General features: G+C 42.8%; 1 protein-coding gene across 1 annotated transcript in view; it reads left to right on the top strand.

Moving 5' to 3' along the window:
• Nucleotides 1–2517: 2517 nt before the first annotated feature.
• Nucleotides 2518–21990, top strand: part of LOC103776375 (CUGBP Elav-like family member 4) — a gene marked incomplete at both ends in the record, with an annotated part of 51925 nt that continues 32452 nt past the window's right edge. The window contains 2 exons of the mRNA XM_008943884.1: nucleotides 2518–2597; nucleotides 18815–18958. Coding sequence (XP_008942132.1) covers nucleotides 2518–2597; nucleotides 18815–18958 — 224 coding nt within the window. The remainder of the gene's footprint in view (nucleotides 2598–18814; nucleotides 18959–21990) is intronic.

The raw sequence follows: 21990 nt of genomic DNA, 5'->3' as shown, positions 1-21990 counted from the left end.
TTATTTATTATTCCCCCTTTTTCCTCCATTCAGCATTGTCTGCTTCACTAACTTAGAAAGTAAAGATTTCCCATGACACCAGAAGTTCAACAAAAGGAGTCTTAACACCCTCTGCAATTATAACCTTAGGCTCTGGCTCTGCAGTCTCCTCCAAGATGACAAAACAGTAAGAGCAGCCCTTCTAGCTCTATAATCTGAAAGTAAGGAAGTAAAAACAGTACATGCATCTTCTACTTCAACATAAAATATATATGTCCTTCTGTGTCAAAGTCCATTTAAACTCCAGCTCTGCTCCTGTTGAAGGAACATCATTGCTCTGAGGAGAGTGACATGGCTCATGCCCTCTGCTCAGATCATGGACTCAGTTCTGGTGACAAAGGGAAGGAAGTAGGTTACGTGCACATTTGATGCTGTGTACAGAAGCCATCTCATTGAACACACAAACAAAAGGGCTAAAATGTTGAGGTCTCTTCTATTGTCTTGCCACCATACACCAGGGGAGTCTGAGTTTTTATTTGTCCCGCTACCTCAAAAGTCTACTGGAAATAGTAAGAGGAAGCAGTAGGAGGGATCCCATTGCCATCTTGGGTATTAAACAAGATAAATGCCTGCTACTCCTTTCATTCCCACCTTTATCCAGCGCCACTGATCCATCAGATTTCTCAGTACAGGGGTGAATTTCACCTGATGGGAGTGAAGCCTTCAGCATGACAGCAACACCGCAGCCAAAAATCCTGCTCTAAATGCAATGGATGACTGAAGCTGGAAAGTTTTTGTATATTTGCTAATCAGCATCTTCTTTTTAGAGGCAGAAAGTATAAAAGGATCTCTGCAAATAATTAAACTCCCTAATTCTGGATTATCTCTGATTAATGAAGAGGAAGGCACAGTATCTCAGGAGCCAAGGAATTCTGGGCTGCGATTATGTCATAAATGATCCCTATTGTTTCCAGATGAAGTTTATCTATCTCATTTTCTCATGATTGTCTCCTTTCAGCTCCTTATAAATTAGATCCAACTATTAGCAACAATCATTGTGCTTTTCCGGAAATACAGCCTGAGTACAGTGCTGAGAGGGTAATGCAAAGTGAAGGTCTCCTAACTGTAAGCTAATTTCATACATGTGTATTATCTTTAGAAGGGGCTATCACTACTTTCTTCAATCTCACTTCCATCAACCTGCCGTGATGATTTTGGGGACCTTTGGGGGTCCATCTTCTAGTTTGCAAATGGAGTATTCTAATGCTTCAGTTTTCACCCTGCACTGTATGGATCCACAAGGGTGTGTGGACCTCTCAAAGATTCTGCAAAGGGAATAAAAGAGAGCTGTCCCATTGTCAGGACTGGCATCCTCTGCAGAGCAATCTGCTCCCTTTCAGAGAAACAGCTAGAGCTTTGCAAATTGATTAAAAGCTCAAAAGTCTTTGGTAGTAATGGAAGGGGATGGAAGCCAGAACTTCTCAGATCTCTCCCAGACTGTTCCAAAAACCACCCTAGCATATGGAAATTACTCTTCCTCTCTCTGAGTCAGTTAGCTTGTAGCTAAGAGTGTTAGCAATACTTTCCCCCACTCTAGTGGTACGTGTGACCCTTTGAAGTGCTGATCATTTCTGCGCTCTAGCACATACTCATAAATGCACCTTTCTACCCTGAAACCTTATGTAAGAGTTCAGTGTGAGATTCCTCACATGGCAACGCAGGCCTGAGAAGCACTGCCTACACTTCTCTAGTGTCCAGAGGAGAACACCGGTACAGGCACTGGCTATGCAGCTATGAAAGACTAAAGATCAAATTTTGGTGATGGAAAGATATCAGTCACTGTATGCAGATCTCTTCCATCCCTGCTTCTTCATCAGAAGCTGTTTGTCATGCTTTCTCATACAAACGCTACTTGGAAAGCTCTGAGCAGTCTGTCATGGAGCTCTACATGACAGCAATGTGACAATGGACCTTGTGGTTCTGAAGTAACCTGAATGTTTTCTGTATGTTTCGTCTGTGGTTGCATCACAAATATGCAGTGCTTTCTGGCAACAGACCTAGTTAGAGATGTCCCTGATTATTGTAGGGGGGTTGGACTAGATGTCCTTTAGATGTCCCTTCCAACCCAGTACATTCCATGATTCTATAACTTGTACACGCTTCCTCACTGCTTCTCATAACCTCAGTGGGAGGAGCATTCAGCATGAAGTCAAATAGAAATAACCCAATCAGTTGCAAAATTATACAACACTCTGCCCTCAGAAGCTGGTCAAAACATAAGCAGATTAAAAATTTAATAAGTCTATGTCCATCAGTGCCCGCTATAAGCAGTGTGGGAATCCTGGGTGCAGCTTTGCCTGAAGAGATCTTCAGGCTGCTGATGGCTGGACTTTCGAAAAGAATAACCAGGAGCATTTTTGTTTATTATGCTTTTTTTCATATCCATTTTTATTGGCCTGTTTTGAGGACAGGATATGCAGCTAGATGGACTTTCATGGTACCCATGCAACCTTTCTGATGGTCTTTTTCTTCTTCCAGGGTGTGCATTTGTGAAATACTCTTCACATGCGGAGGCCCAAGCAGCCATCAATGCCTTGCATGGGAGCCAGACAATGCCGGTGAGTAGCTCTGTAACACAGGCTAGTGGTGATCGATCCAGACTCTGCTGCCCTGTGGCCCAATGGAGGAGGAAGGGTGATTTATCTGTGCTCTGCAACTCATCTTCCAGGAAGGATGGATAACAGCTCAGGCATGCAGGGCCTTGGGTGTGCGTAACGTACCCGTGGAAAGACCAGGATGACTCTATCATTTCACACAAGTGCAGAACCCCAAGAGGTGCTGTGGTCTTGTCACCAGCAGCTTGGATGACTTGAAAAAAAGACATATGATTCATAGACGCTAAAAACATTGGGTCAAACTCATCAGAAGTGCAACATTTCAAGTTTCAGAGGAACAAATCAAGCAGAAACCTGTATCTAAGGGGTTTTTTTGTTTGTTTTGTTTTCCCTCCCCAAAGAGTCCCTGCCTCTAGGCAAAGAATAAAGAACTTTTTGCCAGCATTCAGCAGAGAGTAGCATGTTCTGGCACTAGGAGCTAGAGAGATAAACTACACAGTGGTTGGGTGCCTCTCACTGCTACTACAGAGGTACCTACCTAGACATAAATGTGGTCCCTTGCATCTGGCTTTTGAAAGACAGTCAGAGTGTTTCCACAGTCAGGAAACCTTTGAGGGATCTTTTTTTGGAGAAATATCTAGTAATATGGGGATTTGAGCATGACAGTTTGGGAAAGTAGAAATGGAGATGTATTTTCTATGCAAAATGATATTTGCATGCCATCGCACCCAGAGAAACGTAAGGCATTCCACTGGCAGCAAGGGAAGACAACCCAGTCCAACATGTTTTGGTTTATTATAATAGTACATTATTTTTATTACTAATTATTCACAGTGTAAATCATGAAAGGCTAAGAAGCATGCCAACAGCTTGGAAGGGATACAGGAAATCTCAATAAAAAATATTGAAAAGCATAAAATCTCCCTTTCAGTAAGAGACTCTAATGTAAATTCATGAATTTATCCAAATAAGTTTAAAGTGGGCCTGGCAGATTGTCTCTAGATCTTTGCAAGAATGAAAATTCTCTATACAGGAAAAGATTTCTAAAAGTAGGAAATCATCAAGATCGGATTTTTTGGAACACCACCTTAGGCAATTTATTTTTGAAATAGTTTACAAGTTTTTTTTTACAAGTTTACCAGTGATACTACTGAAAAAAAAAAAATCTCAATCTCCTTAAAGATTGGGGTTGTCAATTATTTGAAGTGTTACAATAGTTTACCCAGAATCACAGGTTGGTAGGAGTTGGAAGGGACCTATGGAGTTCCTCCAGTCCAACCCCCCTGCCAAAGCAGGTTCACCTAGGGCAGGTCACACAGGAGCACATCCAGGTGAGTTTTGAAAGTCTCCAAAGAAGGAGACTCCACAACTTCTCCGGGCAACCATTTCCAGTGCTCTGGCAGCCTCTCAGTAAAGAATTTTTTGCTGCTTTTGAAGTGGAACTTCCTATGTTCCAGGTTGTGTTTGTTGCACCTTGTCCTATCACTGGGTACCACTGGAAAGAGACTGGCCCCATGCTGTTGACACCCGCCCTTCAGATATTTGTAAACATTTGCAAGATCGCCTCTCAGCCTTCTTTTCTCCAGGCTAAACAGCCCCAGGTTTCTCAGGATTTCCTCCTAAGAGAAATGTTCCAGACCCTTATTCACCCTTGTAGCCCTCCACTGGACTCTGTAGCGTACTTTAGGTGTATCTTCCTAAAAGATTCCTTCAAACAAAACCAGCTGTTGGGCATATGCTGACATCCCACAGTAAAATATTATTCACAGCTTTCCTAAGATAGGTCAAAGAGGTACTTTTAATGATTTTCTCTCACACTTTGACCCAGTGTCTACACAATGACATCAGAAATTGCAGCTCCATAGGATGTGATACCTCAGCAAGGCGTAGGAAGTCAGCCACTGTCCCAAAAATCTTGTCAAATCATGTGATAGAGGTGAGAGGAAGACAGGAGAAAACCCAAGACAGACAAAACCCAAGAAAAATTGAAGATGCTATCTCGATCTAGTGTACCTTATCCTTCCCCAGTTCTTATCCATCCTACTTTTAGCACACTTTAGATAAAAAAAAAATACTCACCTCTTAACCACTTGGGAGCATATTTCTGTTCCATCCTACTGATGTCAGCTGAACTTAGATTGTGCAAAATAATGAAGAATGTGACCATTTCTTGGGGCAGGTTTTTTGTGAGACCATCATTCCTGTTGATTCATTTGACCCAAACACATATTATAGAAATGTTCTTGCATAACCAGATCTGAGCACCTGAAAAAGCCTCACAATTTAACACTTAAAAGATGTACGTGCCAGGCTTACAATCAAGTGTGCGCAGCTTGACAAATTTCCATGAACTGGCTGATTCTTAGCAGTAGTCCACATACTTATTCTTAGCTCACAGGAAAAAAAGGTGGATAATTATGAGTTTCAGCCTCTTCATTATAAGCTAATTTATGTGGCATTGCTTTGTATCCCTCGTGAACTATGAGCAGGCACACAGGCAGTTACCATGGCTCAGGAGAGTAATGAGGACCTGTAGAGTGACCACCACTGGATCCAAACGTGGAGTACACACTGTCTTCCCCACAGGGTCTTCAGATTTCTGAGGTGGTTTGCATGAGATGGGCCAAATCCTGCAAATGATCTCTGTTCCCATTCTAATTTCCATGTTGCTTCAGGGTGCGCATTTTTTAGGGCTTGGATGTTCACAGGGAAATGCAGCCACCTCGTGGTGAGATGGTGATGTAGCCCTCGTCCTTGGAAAGGAGGGGTGCACCATTAGGTCGGGCCTCATTTGTCCGGCAGTGATGCCAACTCGAAGTTGTTCCTGTGGTTCAGCCAATTTAAACGTCTCATGCCTTGTCCTCATGTACTACCAACGGGGCATCCATCATCATTCTTGTCAGGTCTCGAGCCGTTCATTCCTGCGGCAGACTCCTGTTTCTCCACAGCTGTCAGGATTATTGCTCTACTGTGACTTCCTGTTCACACAACATATGTTGCTTAACAGTTTCAAAAGACAACTTTCTTTTATGAAAGTTTTTTTTTCTTTTTCTTTTTTTTTTTTTTTCATTTTTATTAACCTTTCCTTGGACAGGTGCCTGACCACCATCCGTCACAAGTCCACTTTTCCATGCAAAGCACTTGTTTCTCCTAAGGGTCCACCAAACAGGTCTACAGCTTTCCAATTTTCACACATTCAATTGCTTTTAGAAATAACTTTCCCCATATCCCTTCCTTTTGAGCAGGCCGTGTTCCTTCTGTACCTACCTGCCAAGAGAGCTTTTGAGAGTCTTCTAAAATTATATTGCCTATCAACTCATCAGCTTTACACTAGTGTTTTACTTGACTACTGTGTCCTCTTTTATGAGAGATCATAATTTTCACATCGTTTTGTGTGTATTTTTAATACAGTTATAACAATTATATGCCTTGTACTTTTAGATTTGGTTACTCTCTCTCTTCCTGTCTCTCTTCCTCATCCATACAGGGTCATAAACAGGTCTCTTCACCTGATTCTCTTCCATTTCTCATCCAAGCTTTGTCCCTAGCAGCCTTATCCAAATTCAGCTACTATTTCTATAGTGACAGCTTGAAGATATAACTTCTCTGCTGCAGGACTGACTCTTGTCCAAATCAAAATCTTGCCCTGTCTTCTCAGCATATCCTAGTGGATGTTTACCTGTCAGATCATGCTTAATATGTACAAAACAGAGCTCTTGAACTTTTCCTCTCAAGCCCTGTCTTCTCTCTCCTCCGCCTCCATTCTCAGTCACTATGGACAACATTGTCATCCTACCTGTCAGTCATGCTCCTACCTAGGCATCATCTTCAGCTTGGTTTATCTCTTTCTGTCCATGTTCTCATATCTGGGCAACAGCCAAATGTTGAAGATTCATTCTGCACAACACAGCTAACACATCTAAGATATGGTCTTGTCCATCCACCCACATGGAATAAACTCTCCTCCACACTTCATCATGCAAACCTAAATTGCAGCACCTTCTATCATACACAGAAAGTACACAGGGTTAAAAAACATGTTACTGTTGCACCCTTTTCACCATCTTACCCTCTGTGTTACCTCAGAATTTCTTTTGCTATTAATTAATTCCTAGAAGGGGTAGAACAGTGCTGTTATAGAGGTGAGAAAAAGTAAAAAGTGAGATTCATTTGATTTAGCTTTAACAGTCTAGAAGTTTGTAATCTATTCTAAACTTCTTCTAGGATTCCTACAGAAAGCAGAGAGAGAGATATTTCTAGATATTTGTGCATTCTTCCCTTTATCTATGTGCTAGGATGGCTAAATAACCTGGGCATGCCTGTCACTTTCATTAATTACTGTGGAGATCTTCAAAATGGCAATAGACTGAGCTGGAACTCACCTAATCTGAGACATCCAGAAGTTAAGGAACTATGTCTGAGGTTGTCATCTAAACGAGTGTCATCTAAGTTTCTATTATAATCAATAGAGAGGAATAGATACCTCTGGAGGAATTATATTTTACAGGCATAGATTTTGAAACCTGTCACACTAAACCCCAAATAGAAGTGTGCTTTTTAGCTAATTTTAGGTGTTGGATTCCTATGGTCTACCATTTCCAAAACAACAGTTCTTCACCTGGAGTGCAACTTAGAATGAAAAAGGACCCAACTGTTTAAAAAATAAAACTTACAAATACTTACTTCCTGCAGATGTCTTAGAGACCACAGTTGCCTTTGCTCACCAGTGAGACACCCTTCTCACCTCTGGAATCTTTCTGCTGTGCTTGTTGCTGCCACAGTCATCTTGCTGGAGATAAAGATCTAGAGCGACTCTATACCTGCTGACATTAGCCACCTACAAGTCAGATATTGAAGCTGTTCACTCAGCCTTCTGGTGGTTATTCCTCCCACATAGCTCAGACACATAGTTTAAGTTTGCCTGACTGAGCCATGGAGTCATCTACTTCTGTGCTGAGCCTGCAAGGAGCTGCACTGAGTGTGCAGCTTGGAGTGGACACCTAACCTCCTGCCCAAGCTGAGAGGGGAGCTGAATCCTGTCCTGGGTGTTCGCTGCCCAGCTAAAGACATTTGGGATTCAGAAGTCAGCCATCTCACATCTGAGCCCTCCAGCTCCTGATCTATTCGGTGTAGAGTGAACTTGCCAAACATGCTAAATTGTCATCACTACATTCGTTCTGTATCTTTTTCTTTAACTAATGAGATTTAAGGCTGTTATACCCTCAGAACCCTGTAAGGTGGCTTCCTCCACCACACAGACCAAGTTTTCTTTTGTTTTACTATGGAAGTCTGCAGCAGCTTGGTCAAACCACAGCATTTCTTTTGTGTTCAGGCAATAGCATCCCAAGTTTGTCTCTGCCTGGCTGAATATCTTCCATGAAAATTACTTTCTGGAGGGAATCTTTGGTTTTGTGAAAAGAAAGGAAAATGTGAGACTTGGATACAAGCACTGAGCAGATGTCTGTCTTCCAGAGAAAGATTTAACTTAGTTGAACTTAAAAAAAAAAAAAAAAAGTACTGCAAGACAAAACTTCGGTAACTTGGGAGTTTTCTTTTCAACTTCTTTCTGTACAGCTCTTATCAACACAAATGACAAAACCAACTGCATATCTCTGTTCAGGAACTACCTATACCAAATGATGCAATTGTGGCTCAGTGTTGTTAGGCAACAGATGAAATAGATCTCTAATTATTGTGTTTAACATATTTTTAATTAATGAAGAAAGCATGAATAACATAATATCTTGAACAAGGTTGACGTTCAGCCTCTGCCCACCATGTTCTTTGGAAGTCCACCCATAGCTTCAAAATTCCAAATGTGATTAACAGTCAGATGAAAGGATTCTCTTCTTGCTTTGTGCAATATGCTGTCTACCCTCTCACACTGTAAGAGATCTTTGTTATTAAGCTGGAGGAATTTTTCACCCGTTTACTTTACCAAGTGAGAGTGACTTAAATATGAGATTATCCAAAATTGACCATGAAACAAGTGTCATTGTCAGTACACCATGTGCAGTGGCCCTCTTTTAAACCAGTGGCAAACGGGGCACCATTTCTCATCTTCCTAGCTTGGGATGCTCAGGCACCCCATCAAAGAAACCCACCACAGCCTGCATTTATTACTGGTATTATCATTACTGTGCATTCCTAAGGCACAGTTACGACTTTTCAGAGCACTGTGAAGTTGCCTTCAGACACAGCTCTGTTAACGAAAACTGGCCAAGCAGCTGTTCTCACCCCCTGTCAACACAGCAGAGCAACATTTAGGTGAATTAGGGGTGGAAGGGAAAGCAGCGAGACTCTGTAGAAGGAGTTCTGGGCAGGTGGAGGAAAGAAGAAAAACAGTTCTTTGTGGGCATGATGAAGTTGTAGCCCAGGTGCCTCGCCTGCAGAGCGGCGGGGAAGCGGCTGTTATTATGCGAGCACGCTGGTACCAAAGTGCTGACTCGGCAGAAACTCCCTGGGAGGAGCAGCGTGGAGGCTCCGGTGAGTGGGGGGCCACAATGCCGTAGATCAGCTGAGGTATTTTTAACAATTATTTTGATATAAACAGCTCTGAACTTGAGGAGCTCCATGTAAATGGGAAGCAGTGGGGCTTGTAATTAGATTTGTGTACACTTTCATAAATTGCTGGGAAACATCAAAGCCGTGATAGAAGGCTGTGGTGCACTTTATTTCCTTCTTCTGTTCTTCTGTTAATTGAATGGTTGATGTGTGGATAGGAAGTGTTGGCTTCGCAGAGTACTATTTACAGACCCGCTGACAGCTGCACTGTGAAAATTAACAGGAACAGAGCAGCCTCTGTCACAGCTCTTCCCATGAGGGATTTGCTTCAAATTGGATCATTTCTTTCATAGAAGAAACTTTCCTCATCGCTCCCCCCTTCCTTGCAAACACACACATCCAGCTGCACACTCCCCTTCTCCCTTCAGGCTCATGGCAGCCTTTAGTGCTCAGAAGGAGGGTTTGTCATTTCCACAAAGTTGGGGGAGATCAACCATAGTTCAAAACTTGTAAGATCTTTCACTTCCAGCAAGACACATATTCAGGAAGTCAGCTAAGTCTGTGAGCCGGGTGTGTGGAGCCACAGCTTCACGTTTGCTGGTCTGACTTTAACAGCAACAGGCCCTTCACCCTCTTAGAAACCGTAGGAGATTTCCTCTCAGATTACTACTGTTGTAACTGTGGTTATTGTTGATCTTACATGGAACTATCGTGTGATAAACACCACTCAAACATCTTACAAGTTTCCACGTTCAGAAATTTACCAGCTAAAGTCCAGGGCTGACCTGGCTCGATTACATCAGTGTTGGTCAAAATATAAAACTTCAGGGTCATCTCTAGCCCTAGCATCTACACCTATGGTTGATAGAGCCCTTCAGAGAGACATCTGTTTCTCATCAGTAATGGATGGCTTAGAATAGCCCAAAATGGCTGCAATTAGGTCATTCAAATTTCCCTCAGAGGGACAACACACAAGAGACAAGCAAAAGAAGTAACAATGCAATGTCTGGGAATTAACTGGTCTTATACACAATTAATCAACATGTTTAGCCAGTTTGTAGACAAAGTCACAGTAATTCTTGTTCCTGGTCCCAGTAGAGAAGTAATAACCAGTGAATACTTGAGCATCTGAATCTTAATATTTACTTAAATCTGGAGGAAAAAAAGAATTAAGAAGGTCAAACTTGAAGCTATCAGTCCACTGCCTCACTTCCCAAGGGTGTCTTCAAAATATCCAGGTGGCATAAACAGAACCTTAGACAAAACCATAATACAAACAGATAAGAATTAAACAGAACGTGATTCAGAGTATCAATTAACCCACGAAATTTACTCTCATTGAGGTACCAGCATGGGCTCAAGTTCTCAGTTAATAAAAGCTGCCTTGTGACAGTCAGTACAGTGACAGAGTGTCACTGACCCCCTCAGGCTGTCAGGGTAAATAGGAAATGGGAAAGTCATAAACTTTAGTTTTTCATTAACACAGAAACATAAAGGGGGATTTTCAAAGGTAATTGCAGGTGAAAGTTGATGAAATTCCAGCATTTGAGTGCCATTCATGCCTCACAGCTGAATTTGCCCTAAAGTTGCTTGCCCAAAGTCACAAATTCTCACGTGGACTGGGATATCATCGACACCAGTCCATCTGCTCAAATTAATGCAGAGGCTGAGGCTTTGTTTTACACTGTTGGTGTTGGAGAAGCTGATAGAAGCGAGTGGAGATGCAGACTCAGACTCTTTTTCTCTTTACTCTTGATCTTCTGCTTTCTAAAGAACATGCACTCCATGCTATGCCTTTGTGTAACACACAGGCTGGCTTAACTCAGGGCAAGGCATAGGACAGCCATTCCTTCTATTAAAAAATAACAATAGATCAGAAACCCATTTATAACTCACCAGCAGCAGACAGGGCCCTTCCTTTCAATAATGAATTATTTTTCTGAATATGCTACCTAAACACCATTTGTAAAGTCACATTTTGTCCTTCGGGACGAAGGAAGCCATGGATGTATAATACCTAGATGTTAATTTGCAGTCATTTCTTCCATCAAAATCCAGTGTCTCTTGTTAGCTCAGTCTCTCTTTTAGGCAGCAGGTCCTGGCTGAAGAGGGACTAAGGTTCATAGACCATCCCACCCCATTACTGCCACCAATACAGCTGATTCTACAAGCTTTGGGCCAACAGTTTCACAATGTTACTACAATTTCCCTTAATTCTTTATAAAATATAAAATCATAACACTGTGTTGCTTGTCTCTCCCCTTGTTCCATAAAGGAACTAATGAATCACGTTTCTGGCTCCCAGAATAGAAATGCAGGCAGCCCGGCTGCCTGATAGGGGGTATGAATCATACTGGCACCTAAGATGGCCTTTACCTCTCAAGTCACATCTCTGTAGCTATTCAGGCATCTGGCAAGAGAGCAGGGAGACCCATGGGACATGACAGGTTTCACTCCCCATCTTCCCCAGGCTTACTTGCTCCCTCTGAACTTCAGCATTCACCACCTCCAGATTGCCCTCTTCCCTTCCTCTTTCTTTTGCTCCAAACCTCATTTATATCAGTAAGATGATTTAAGTGGGCTTTGGATCAACATTTAATCATCCTGGATGCTTGTGCTTGTTTTCTTTAAAGCCACTCCTTCCCAAACCTGTGCAGGTGTATGGCCCTGATTGATAACAAAAATTCTAATAAGGAAAACAGAAAGACATTAGCCACTGGTAGATTGATATCCCTATCCAAAACACAGACTGCATTAAGTGATTCAGTACCTGTTACCTACATGGGTTTTGCAAAAATCAAAATGAATTTTAAAGGACAAAGATGTATTTAGGTCAGAACATTAATTTTCAGATAAGACCCTCAAAAGAAGTCCACGCAAATTCACAAATGCAAAGCATCCTACCAGACATCAATGTCTTTGCCTCAGATGTCCCCTGGCAAGTTATATCAGGTTGAGGAATGTGCTTGACTTTGCATCCCAAAAGTCTGTGTGGTGCTCACAGGAACAGTGGTTGTGAAGTCTGGCCTGTCAGCAAGGAGACACATTTCAGTTTTGGTGCAGCGTAATGCAGTAAGGGCTGATCTTTGAGCATAAACCAGCTTCTCATTCCACCAAAACTAGCAGAGCTTCACTGAGTTTACTTCACCTCATGCTTCAGCTGACCCCCTGTTTCACCCTACTAATACACAGGTGATATCTCTCTGAAAGTAAAATCATTTATCAGTTTATGGCCCTCTGCTTGCACAGTGCTTGGAGATCTTCAGTTTAAATATGTTGCAGAAATGCAAATACTTCTTAACTATCTGAGTCAAGCACCATGCTTTACACCATGATAGTCTAGAGTCACACAGCATGACAGTGATCTGAGATGTCCAGTCATGTGCAGCATACTTGCAATTCAGTGCTGCTGAAGAGTTATTTGAAGCCACATGCACAGCTGAAATGTATCTGCCCATCTTGCCTGCCCTTCCTCAACATCTGTTTCTTTCCAAGTCATAGGCTGTTCCTGTCCTCATCCACAACTGCCCAGGAAGAGTGAAGCTCATGTAAGCGGAGTCCTGAAGCATCTGTGGCTCCGTAACTTTGTGATGATGCCTTGTTGTGGCAATAGACAATTCACTTTGCAGCTCTGGAATTATTCTACTTTTATTTTCAGCCTTGCCTATTTAGCTAGACGGAGTGATCATTCAGATACTAGCTTTCGTGGGGTTTTATGCTACAGCTACCAAACATTTTCTTAATAGTTGTAATAATTTATAAAAAAATTAGGTCAAGTCATCATTTGTTGCTGTAAGAATATTTTCAGGGAAAGTATATTTTTAGTAAATATAGAACTAAACTCACTTTATCTTCCAAACCCCGTTACTCTTATTGAGAAAGGGAAACCTATAACATTTTCTTTTTAATTCTGGATTTTAAGTGTTACTTCAAACAGACAAAAAGGAATTATTTATTGCTTTCATATTCCTAAATAGTGGCTAAGAATTTCCAGTCTGACAGTATAACAACACTTTTCACTTCATAATTCGTTAAGGAAGGTGAATGGTTCTGTGAGGACTTTCATCATCCATAGACTGAGCTGAACATGCAGAGCTGCTTGAAGAACCCTGCATTGAAGTTTAGGTTGTTTGGGTATCTGGCTTTGATTTGAGGTGCATACTAATGCCCGGGTTATATATCGAGTCCTTTTTAATTAGAATTGGGTACTGTGCCACTAGGAGTCGATTCTGTTGCCCTGTGGAAAGCAATAACTTTAGCTCAGAGAGATACCTGCTAAGTAGTGTATGGGCAAGTAAAACCTAAATCAAGATTCCACTCCAAATAAATTACAGCTCTGGAGATCTGTGAAGGGAAGTACCTGCAGCAGCTCTCTCTGCTTAGACACTGCATGAAGAATCCCCTCTACCAAGGGAGCAGCATTATCAAAGGGTCTGTCACTCCAGCCCTGGATGAATGCCTCTCTTCCCCACTCCATCTCTGTCATTCTCATCTCAAGTGTGTCTAAACCAGCTCTTAGGACTGTACAGTGGAAATAGCTCCTCATGACTGCTGTCCTACTCATCTTTCAGATGAGACATGAAATTGAAGCCCTGAGTACAGAAAAACATAGCATATTTCACAAACGGGAAGGGATGTTAGTCCTGGTCTTCTGGCCATTTTCCAGCATGGGTAATTACATTTCTACCTAGCTAAAATTCCCTCTGCTCTACAGTTTTAATTGGACAGCAGTTTCTTTTTTACTTGTCTAAAATCCCAGGCTGGGGTCAAAGCCCCACTGATTAATTCAACAGCCTTATTTTCAGTAGAGCTACATAGCCATTTCCAACAACAAAAAAAAAAAAATAAAAAATAAATAAATAAAAAAAAAAAACCACCCTTTTGTTTTCAAACTTGGGAGGCATCATACTAAATGGCCTGATCTGACAGAGCCCAAAGCAAAGAAATTATTACTCAGCTTTTGGACCCAAACATCAAGGATCCATGTCTAGAAATACTACCCTAAATGGCTTGCTGAAGGTCAGCATCCTCCCAGCTTTGCTTTGAAACCCTATTCAGGTGGTGACATGGAGGAAGTTAGTCTAATTACCCAAACGAGAAGTATCCAGCACTACATATTCATTTAAGCATCTTAGCTGGTGTGCACAGCTGACATTTTTGAAGGTACTTAATAGGATCTGCACATTCATATCTTATACTCAAGAGCTTTAGTCAGTGGAATTTCAACATAACAAGGATTTAAAAAATATTTTTGGCCCAGAACTTTTAATTGGCTTCATTTGAGCTAACCAGGATAGAAAAGTCCCCCCGAATGAGAGAGACATCATTGCCATGTATGCTTACCTCCAATATGACATTCACTAAGCTTAAAGTGAAACATAATTTAATGGCTTTGGGGAATTAGGCCCAAATTCATCAAATTTGCAAGAAAAACATGTCTAACCATCTGTGGAGATCAGTCATGCCTGGACACATTCCTGTGTAGCGCCTGCCCTAGGTGAACCTGCTTTTGTATGGAGGTTGGACTAGATGATCTCCAGAGGTCCCTTCCAGCCTCTACCATTCTGTGATTCTGTAACATACTGAGTCAGAGGAGACTTACACAGCTGACTGGCAAAGAAAGTTCGGGCACGTATTCTTCAAGGAAACGTCTTCACAAAACTTTCCCTATGAGAATTGTTCTAGGGAGAAGCAGCTTTCCCTGGATGCTGTGTGGTATTATTTGGTCTCCTGAAAAGATTTTGCTTAATTTGTGTATAGATTCTACTTGGACAGCTATAACTGATGTGAAACAGTCCCAACAACCAGGCAAAATATTTGTTTTCCTTTGCCTTTAAATGAAATATCAATGGATGGATATTTTATTTTTAGTTGAATATGAAATTTCACAAGTGACCTGTCAAGCTCCCGTTTTCAAGAATGACTTTATTTCACACATCAAGACAGGCTTGGAAATTAGTTTTTCCCACAGAAGACTCTGATTAGGGGTTACAAAGTGAGTGTGGTGCAGTGATTTTTCCTCCATCTTTTCCCTTGCCCTGCCAGCCTAGAGAGAATCTGAGTGTGCTGACTAAGGGGAGAAATTCATTACCACATATGGGAGGGGTAGCAGGATAGTTATATTAAGTAGACTTGCTGGCCCAAGAGAGAATAGAGAAACCATAAAAATACTTAGCCCTTCTATTATTCTTTTCATCAGTAGATACCAAATCACTTGAAAAAGGAAGCTGATTTGATGAGAAAGGAGATAAATTCCAATTCCAAGTAGTCTCTTGCAAAGGTGCAAGCAAGAATGCTCACTTTCATGATAGTTTCTTTTGACTATGGATCTGCAGGGTAGAGAAATGAACAGGTCTTTCTTTCAGTAAAATGCAGAATTAACACATAGAACTCAAAGTACATTTCAAACATTATTGACTTACCCACTGTAACTCTCTTGGGGGTTGGTGAAATACAAGGTCTGGTCCAACAACCAGAGAGAGCAAGAAGGAGTTTATGTGTTACTAATAAATGAGTGAGCAGACAGGACCTATTGCTTTTGTCAGCAGGGAACGGCTGACACACACCATGGTTTAGCTGCTTGCGGAAGCAATAAATAGTCCAGGTGAAGGACTCTGCATTTTTTACCCCATGGAAAATCTGGCCCATTCTAGAGCATTTTTAATGTTGTCCAGTGGATTAGTACGAGTCACTGAAGTAGTAAGTAATCTCATTTTGTTGTAGATGAACAGCACTCTTTGGCTCCTCTGCTAAAAGTCCCACACTAGGTGATCCAATAAGAGTTTACTGCCTGATTTGCTTTGGGTCATGTGAAAGGGCTGCATATGAGGAACCATGTACAGAAAGCATCAATCCCAAGGTCAATCTTCATATTCAAGCACAATGCAACATCTATACTGGCCACATAACTGTAATCGCTTATGTGCGCATCTCATTGCAGAGCACTCTTAAAAACCCCTCCTTTTTTTCCTCTTCCTTTGTAGTGTGTGCTCTAACTTGTTGCTATTTGCCAATGGCCTTCCTGCCCTGTGCAGACGATAGCGATGTTCAAAGAGGCCTGAAGTCCTGCTGAGACAGACAACCCAGAAAAACATCTCATAAGAGGCAGTCTTAGATCCCATTGGGTCAAACAGCTGCTGTGCAGCCACTGTGACTCTCATTAGGAGGGAAGAACACTTCAGGGGCAAGAACTTTCTGTGGAGGTTACCCATGTTCTCATGATGCCATCTACAATAACAGTTTGAGTTTCAACAGTGTGAGGCATCAGCAATTTGCTGAGGCAGTTCTCTGGCCCCAAGACCTCCAGGGCAAACAGAGACATGAAGAAAAGGGGAAGGAGGAAAACACCAACATATTTACCGTTCTTTTTCCTGATGCCTAGAGCAGGTCGCATCTTCCTAGCCCATTTGCAGAGATGAATATACATTCACTTTATTCAGTTTCCAAATCCTCCATCCTGCATTATGCCCACCATGCTGCAGCCTCTGCTCTGTGCATCGCAACAGCAGCTCTGAACAGCCCAATCTGCTGTGGACCAGTGCCTCCCTCCAATACTGCTGTAAATAGGTTTAAATCATTAGATTCAGGTTACCAAGCAGTCTTTTGGATCAGGGTTAATTAAATGAGTGTTGAAATCTAATTAAGGACTGGTCCAGGTGATAATTAGCAGGAAATGTATGCATTAAAATATTCATTTGTCGATGAGCTGCAATTAAGAGTGTGATTTGGGGAAGGATCAATAACTACCTCATGTGATTTAAAAAAAATGAAAAGTCACCCAGCCTTGAGCAGAAATGCAGGGGAATTTCAGTTAGAGCTTTTTCTTTTTTTTTTTTTCTTCCACCCTCCTGCTGTCTGGTTTGCTTTTCTAACTTCTGAAGACTGCTCTCCACCCTTGAATGGGGCATTCATCTCACCATCCCTTTGTTTTCCTCAAGCACTTCTTTCAACCCCTTGCTCCTCACCACATTGTTTGAGTGGTTTATAGATTTATTAGAGAGACACTAATAGGTCAAAAAGAAAGATTCTTTGCTGATGCAAATAATTTCCTCTCAGAACAGGCTGCTAATCCAGGGGAACATCACTCATTGTGTGGCCTTACATGGTGGGCATTTTTTAGCAAGTTAATTCCTCAAGTCTTTATTCATAACTGAGGATCTGGAAAGGCTACTGAATATGCATTGCTTGGAGTTATATAAGTGTATGTCTACATCTCTGGTTTACTGTGTTTTCCCAAATTCATAGTAGAGTAACCCTGATTTCACCGAGACTATATTTTTCTGGTTACAGGTAGACAGGGTTGTGTTTAAGCCACCTAAGACACTTTCCCAGTGCAATCCCAGCCAATCTCATCTCTGCTAGAAAAAAAAAGGGCCACACAACAGCCCAGCTCCTCTGGCATGGAGCTGGTTTTCCTCTACCGCCACAGACAGAAGCTGAGCTGGCAATTTCCCCACTGATGGTATTTCCATAAGTGAATACCAGTGTGTCAAAAGGGAAGCATAGCATAGGAGCACAATGATTTCAGCTGCTCTCTGCCAGTCTCCTGACAGCTCACCTGCCCATCTCCCCAGGCTCAGTGGCAGCCCAGCTCCCAGGGCAACTCTCTGCCTGCTGTCAGGGCTGCTCCTGGACTTGCCCTCCCCTGCACCCCTCTTCCCCCAGGGAGTCTGCACTGTGGGGAATCAACCAGCCCTTGAAGTTAGGACAGCCTTGGAGCCAGCCAAAAAAAAAATCATTGTCTTCCTAAGCAGGTCTATTTCTTCCCATCTTTGCCTCCTATCAGAAATTTAAGAGTTGCAGTTCCTGAGCTTTCATCTCATTTTGGGGAGGAGAGGGATTTCTCTCATTTCCAAAAGCTCTGTATTTTTCTCAGACTTCTACTGCCTGCTCTGATGATCATTTATAGTTCTGCACCAATGTTGACTGCAGACATATCCCAAAAACTGTGAAACTTTCCTGGAAAAGTGTAACATTAAATGTGGGCTCTTTCATGGTAACCTTTTTCCCACTGTTAATGGAGAGGAGGCTCAGGTTAACCAGGTACTATTTTTGATCCCTTAGTTTAACAGTGCCAAAGAGATGCTGCTTCATGGTGAGACATATCCTCTGCTCAGCTTAACGAATCTTGTCTCCAAGTCTTGGCATGGATTTCTCATGGAACATGGGTGTTAGAATACATGGCAGTGTGAGAGAGTGATCCAGCTCAGGGGATCTGACATGCACAGAGCTAACATATTTCATCAAAACAAATCGGTTCACAAATCCTCCTACATTTAACCAGCAAAAGATCCCACATCTTTTGCTGCACTGAGTACAGATCTTTGTCCTCTCATAAGGACAACCTGCTGGGCCAGGTGGTTTTTTATACTTTAAAAGAATAAGGCAACAACTTTTTTTTGGGGAAGAAAAAAAAAAAAAAAAAACAACAAAAAAAAACATTCAAACATTAATTACAGCATGGAAATCTGAATTTTGGAGGAAACTAGGAACCAAACTGCTGCCCTCAGTCCTGCACTCCAGGGTCCTTTTTTTCCTTTCTGATGCTCTCACTTTCTTGGAAAACCTGAATTCAAAAGGCCTGAGACATTGCATGGAAAAAATCAGCAGCAGCTGGATCCCATCCTACCAAACCTGTGTTAGATGTATGGATTTCCTGAGTCAATGGGTATTGCACTGACTCTCTTGTGTGCCTCCTTTTGTTTCTTGTCCTGCAGGGAGCCTCTTCAAGCCTGGTGGTGAAGTTTGCAGATACGGACAAGGAGCGTACAATGCGACGCATGCAGCAAATGGCGGGACAAATGGGCATGTTCAACCCCATGGCCATCCAGTTCGGAGCCTACGGCGCCTATGCACAGGCAGTAAGTATAGACACTGGCTCGACGCATGCTCACAGGAACAGGAACAGTGCCTGGAACTGCACAAAAGCACACATTAGCAAAGGGAAAACTGAGCAGAGGAGGAACCGGTGATTTCTCTGTCAAGCTAATTACATAGAATCACAGAGTCCTTTAGGTTGGAAGGGACCTCCAAGATCATCAAGTCCAACCATTGAGCCGTTAGGGCTCTAAAGTCCTCTGCTAAAACAGATCAGAATCTGTCAGGGTTGGAAGGGACCACAAGGATCACCCAGTTCCAACCCCTCTGCCATGGGCAGGGACACCTCCCACTAGATCAGGCTGCCCAGAGCCTCATCCAGCCTGGCCTTAAAGACCCCCAGGGATGGGGCCTCAACCACCTCCCTGGGCAACCCATTCCAGGGTCTCACCACTCTCATGGGGAAGAACTTCTTCCTCATGTCCAGCCTGAATCTGCCCACTTCCAGCTTTGCCCCATTCCCCCTAGTTCTGTTATTACTTGATATCCTAAAAAAGTCCCTCCCCAGCTTTCTTGTAGGCCCCCCTAAGGTACTGGAAGGCCACAATAAGGTCACCTCGGAGCCTTCTCTTCTCCAGACTGAACAGCCCCAACTCTCTCAGTCTGTCCTCATAGGAGAGCTGCTCCAGCCCTCGGACCATTCTGGTGGCCCTTCTCTGGACACGCTCCAGCAGGTCCACATCCCTCTTGTAATGGGGGCTCCAGAACTGGATGCAGTACTCCAGGTGGGGTCTCACCAGAGCAGAGTAGAGGGGGAGAATCACCTCCCTCGACCTGCTGGCCACACTTCTCTTGCCATGCCATCCAGGGTAGAGAGGGGCATCGCCCAGACAAGTCTCAGAGGTGCAATAGTCAATTCCAGCAGTAACCAAACCGTGATCGTGTGTTCACCCATGCAAGACACTTCCTATAGGTTCTAAGCCGTTGCTGTCAAATTCAAACACAACTAGCCTTAGAGGATTTGGATAGAATAGGCCTGAATTCAGTTTATCCTTGTTCTCTGCCCAATGTCAGCACCATCTGGTGCCAACAAATATCTGTGAAGGCACAAATACCCTTCTGGCTCCCCTCTGCTACCAGGACACACAGACAGCTGGATGGGGGAGATGGCTCTGCTCCATTTGGCCAGGTCCCTGCTTCACCATGCATCATTGTGGGTACCTTTGGAGTGACCACAGAATAAATTGGCAGCTGATGACAGAATTGCTTTTAGATTTGTGAAAACATGCTAGATAGTACTAAAAAAGGATGAGCAGACATATGAACATATAGAGTCCTGTCTCTCCAAAACAATATGATTTAAGCACACCGGGAAAATTCATCTGCTATTTAAACCAGCGCTGCAGTAACTTCAGGTATTCTACTAACATACCCAACCTGGACCCTGGGCCCCTGAGAAAATGTGACCTTATAAGGAACTGGGCTCCTGATGAAGCTCTGAAATGGATCCCTCTGGCATAACTACCTGTATACTTAGTAGAACCCAGCCCACACCTTACATGAGCCATATAGAGTCACAAGGACATGCTATAGAGCTCCACAGGTGTTATCCCTCTCCTTCCAGCTGCACCTCCTGGTGTTATTCTGAACATTTTTATTCTCTCCCCACTAGACACATTCTGGTTTTCCTTCCATTTTGCCCTCTTAATTTTTATTCCTCGTCAAAGACAATCTTTATCTCTTTCTGTGTCACCTTCTCCCTTGACATGATAGAAGAGTTGTCCCTTTTCCAGCCTGGCTGTGTTTAACTGTCCTCCTAGCCAGAGGAGGCTGCAGGAAGAAGAAAAGAGACAGTAAATCACAGCTGAGCCCAGGTCAGTGGCCAGCATCCTGGCAGAGTGATGCAGCCAGGAATGTGCTTGGTACATGTACCTCCAGGTACCAGAGGAATTAAGAAGAGGCAACCCATGGACAGCTCAGGAAAAACATCTGCAGAGGCTGTCAGGGATGAGATGTAGCTCCAGTGTTACACTACAGGCATTGATCAGGAAGCTAGAGAGGTGGTAAGGACAACACTGTCCTGATGCTCTGTTCCAAAAACTCTTCTCACACAGTTTTTAATCTAGAGTAATTATTCTGTTTGCCAGACTAGGTTTATACTGATATATAAAAGAGCACAACTTGCTTCCTCTTCTCATCAGACAATACAAGACATAATAAGTGTTTGAGTGAGGATTTATCCCTGAAGGAAGAGTGAAAACAATCCTTGAGTCTGCTCCTGCACTACTTGAAACCAATGAATATTTTTCCTATTGATTTCTGTGAAAGTAGAATTGGAACAATCCTCGTTTTTCCTCTTAACTATGCTAATAAGGGGGAAAGAATAAGTTTTAGATCTTGACCCATTAGATATGACAAGCTGGTGACACCAATTACCCTGGGGACTTCAGAGCTGTCTAAATGACGGGATCACATTTCTGTGTGGTGCCTGTACACCCAGAGCGTGCTCAGATGCTGTCTCTCAATCAGCCTCCCTATCTGTGTCTCTCCCTGTCTGCTTCATCTCGCAGTCTCACACAAAAGGGAAGGAAAGGAGCACCAGGGCTGTGTGACGTTCCCTCGGTCTGGATTAATCCACCTCAAACTGCTGGCTCTTAGATATCAGGGTGATTGGCACCTCACAAATGCCAGCAGGAGATGGAGGGATCGATAGGGGGAGAGGGAAAGGGGGGCTAGTTTTATTCAGCCCAAAGAGAAGTTGAAGAGCTAAGGCAAGTCAAGAGGAGGGAATGTGAAACAGAGAAAATACAAGAGCAGGACAGTGATGACAGATGATGCCACTGCCACCAGCAACTTGTGTGACCTTGGGTGAATCATTTGACATCCTGATATCAATCCCCCCTGTACAAATGAAGCTGATGATCAGATTTATTTATTTTTCCTTCTCCCTGAGGAACATGGCTCTCTTTTGTGCTATCTCGCCACAGGTTTTCACAAAGGGGTATGATGAAAACACAAGTTTAAGAACTACCTCAGTGTTTAATAGTAAGACCAGGACTAGCCAGACACTATCCTC

The sequence above is a fragment of the Merops nubicus genome, unplaced genomic scaffold, assembly GCF_000691845.1.
Source record: "Merops nubicus isolate BGI_N331 unplaced genomic scaffold, ASM69184v1 scaffold11217, whole genome shotgun sequence".
NCBI classification, from domain to species: domain Eukaryota; kingdom Metazoa; phylum Chordata; class Aves; order Coraciiformes; family Meropidae; genus Merops; species Merops nubicus.
Note: the sequence above shows the minus strand (reverse complement) of the source record. Positions and strands in the feature narration are given on the sequence as shown.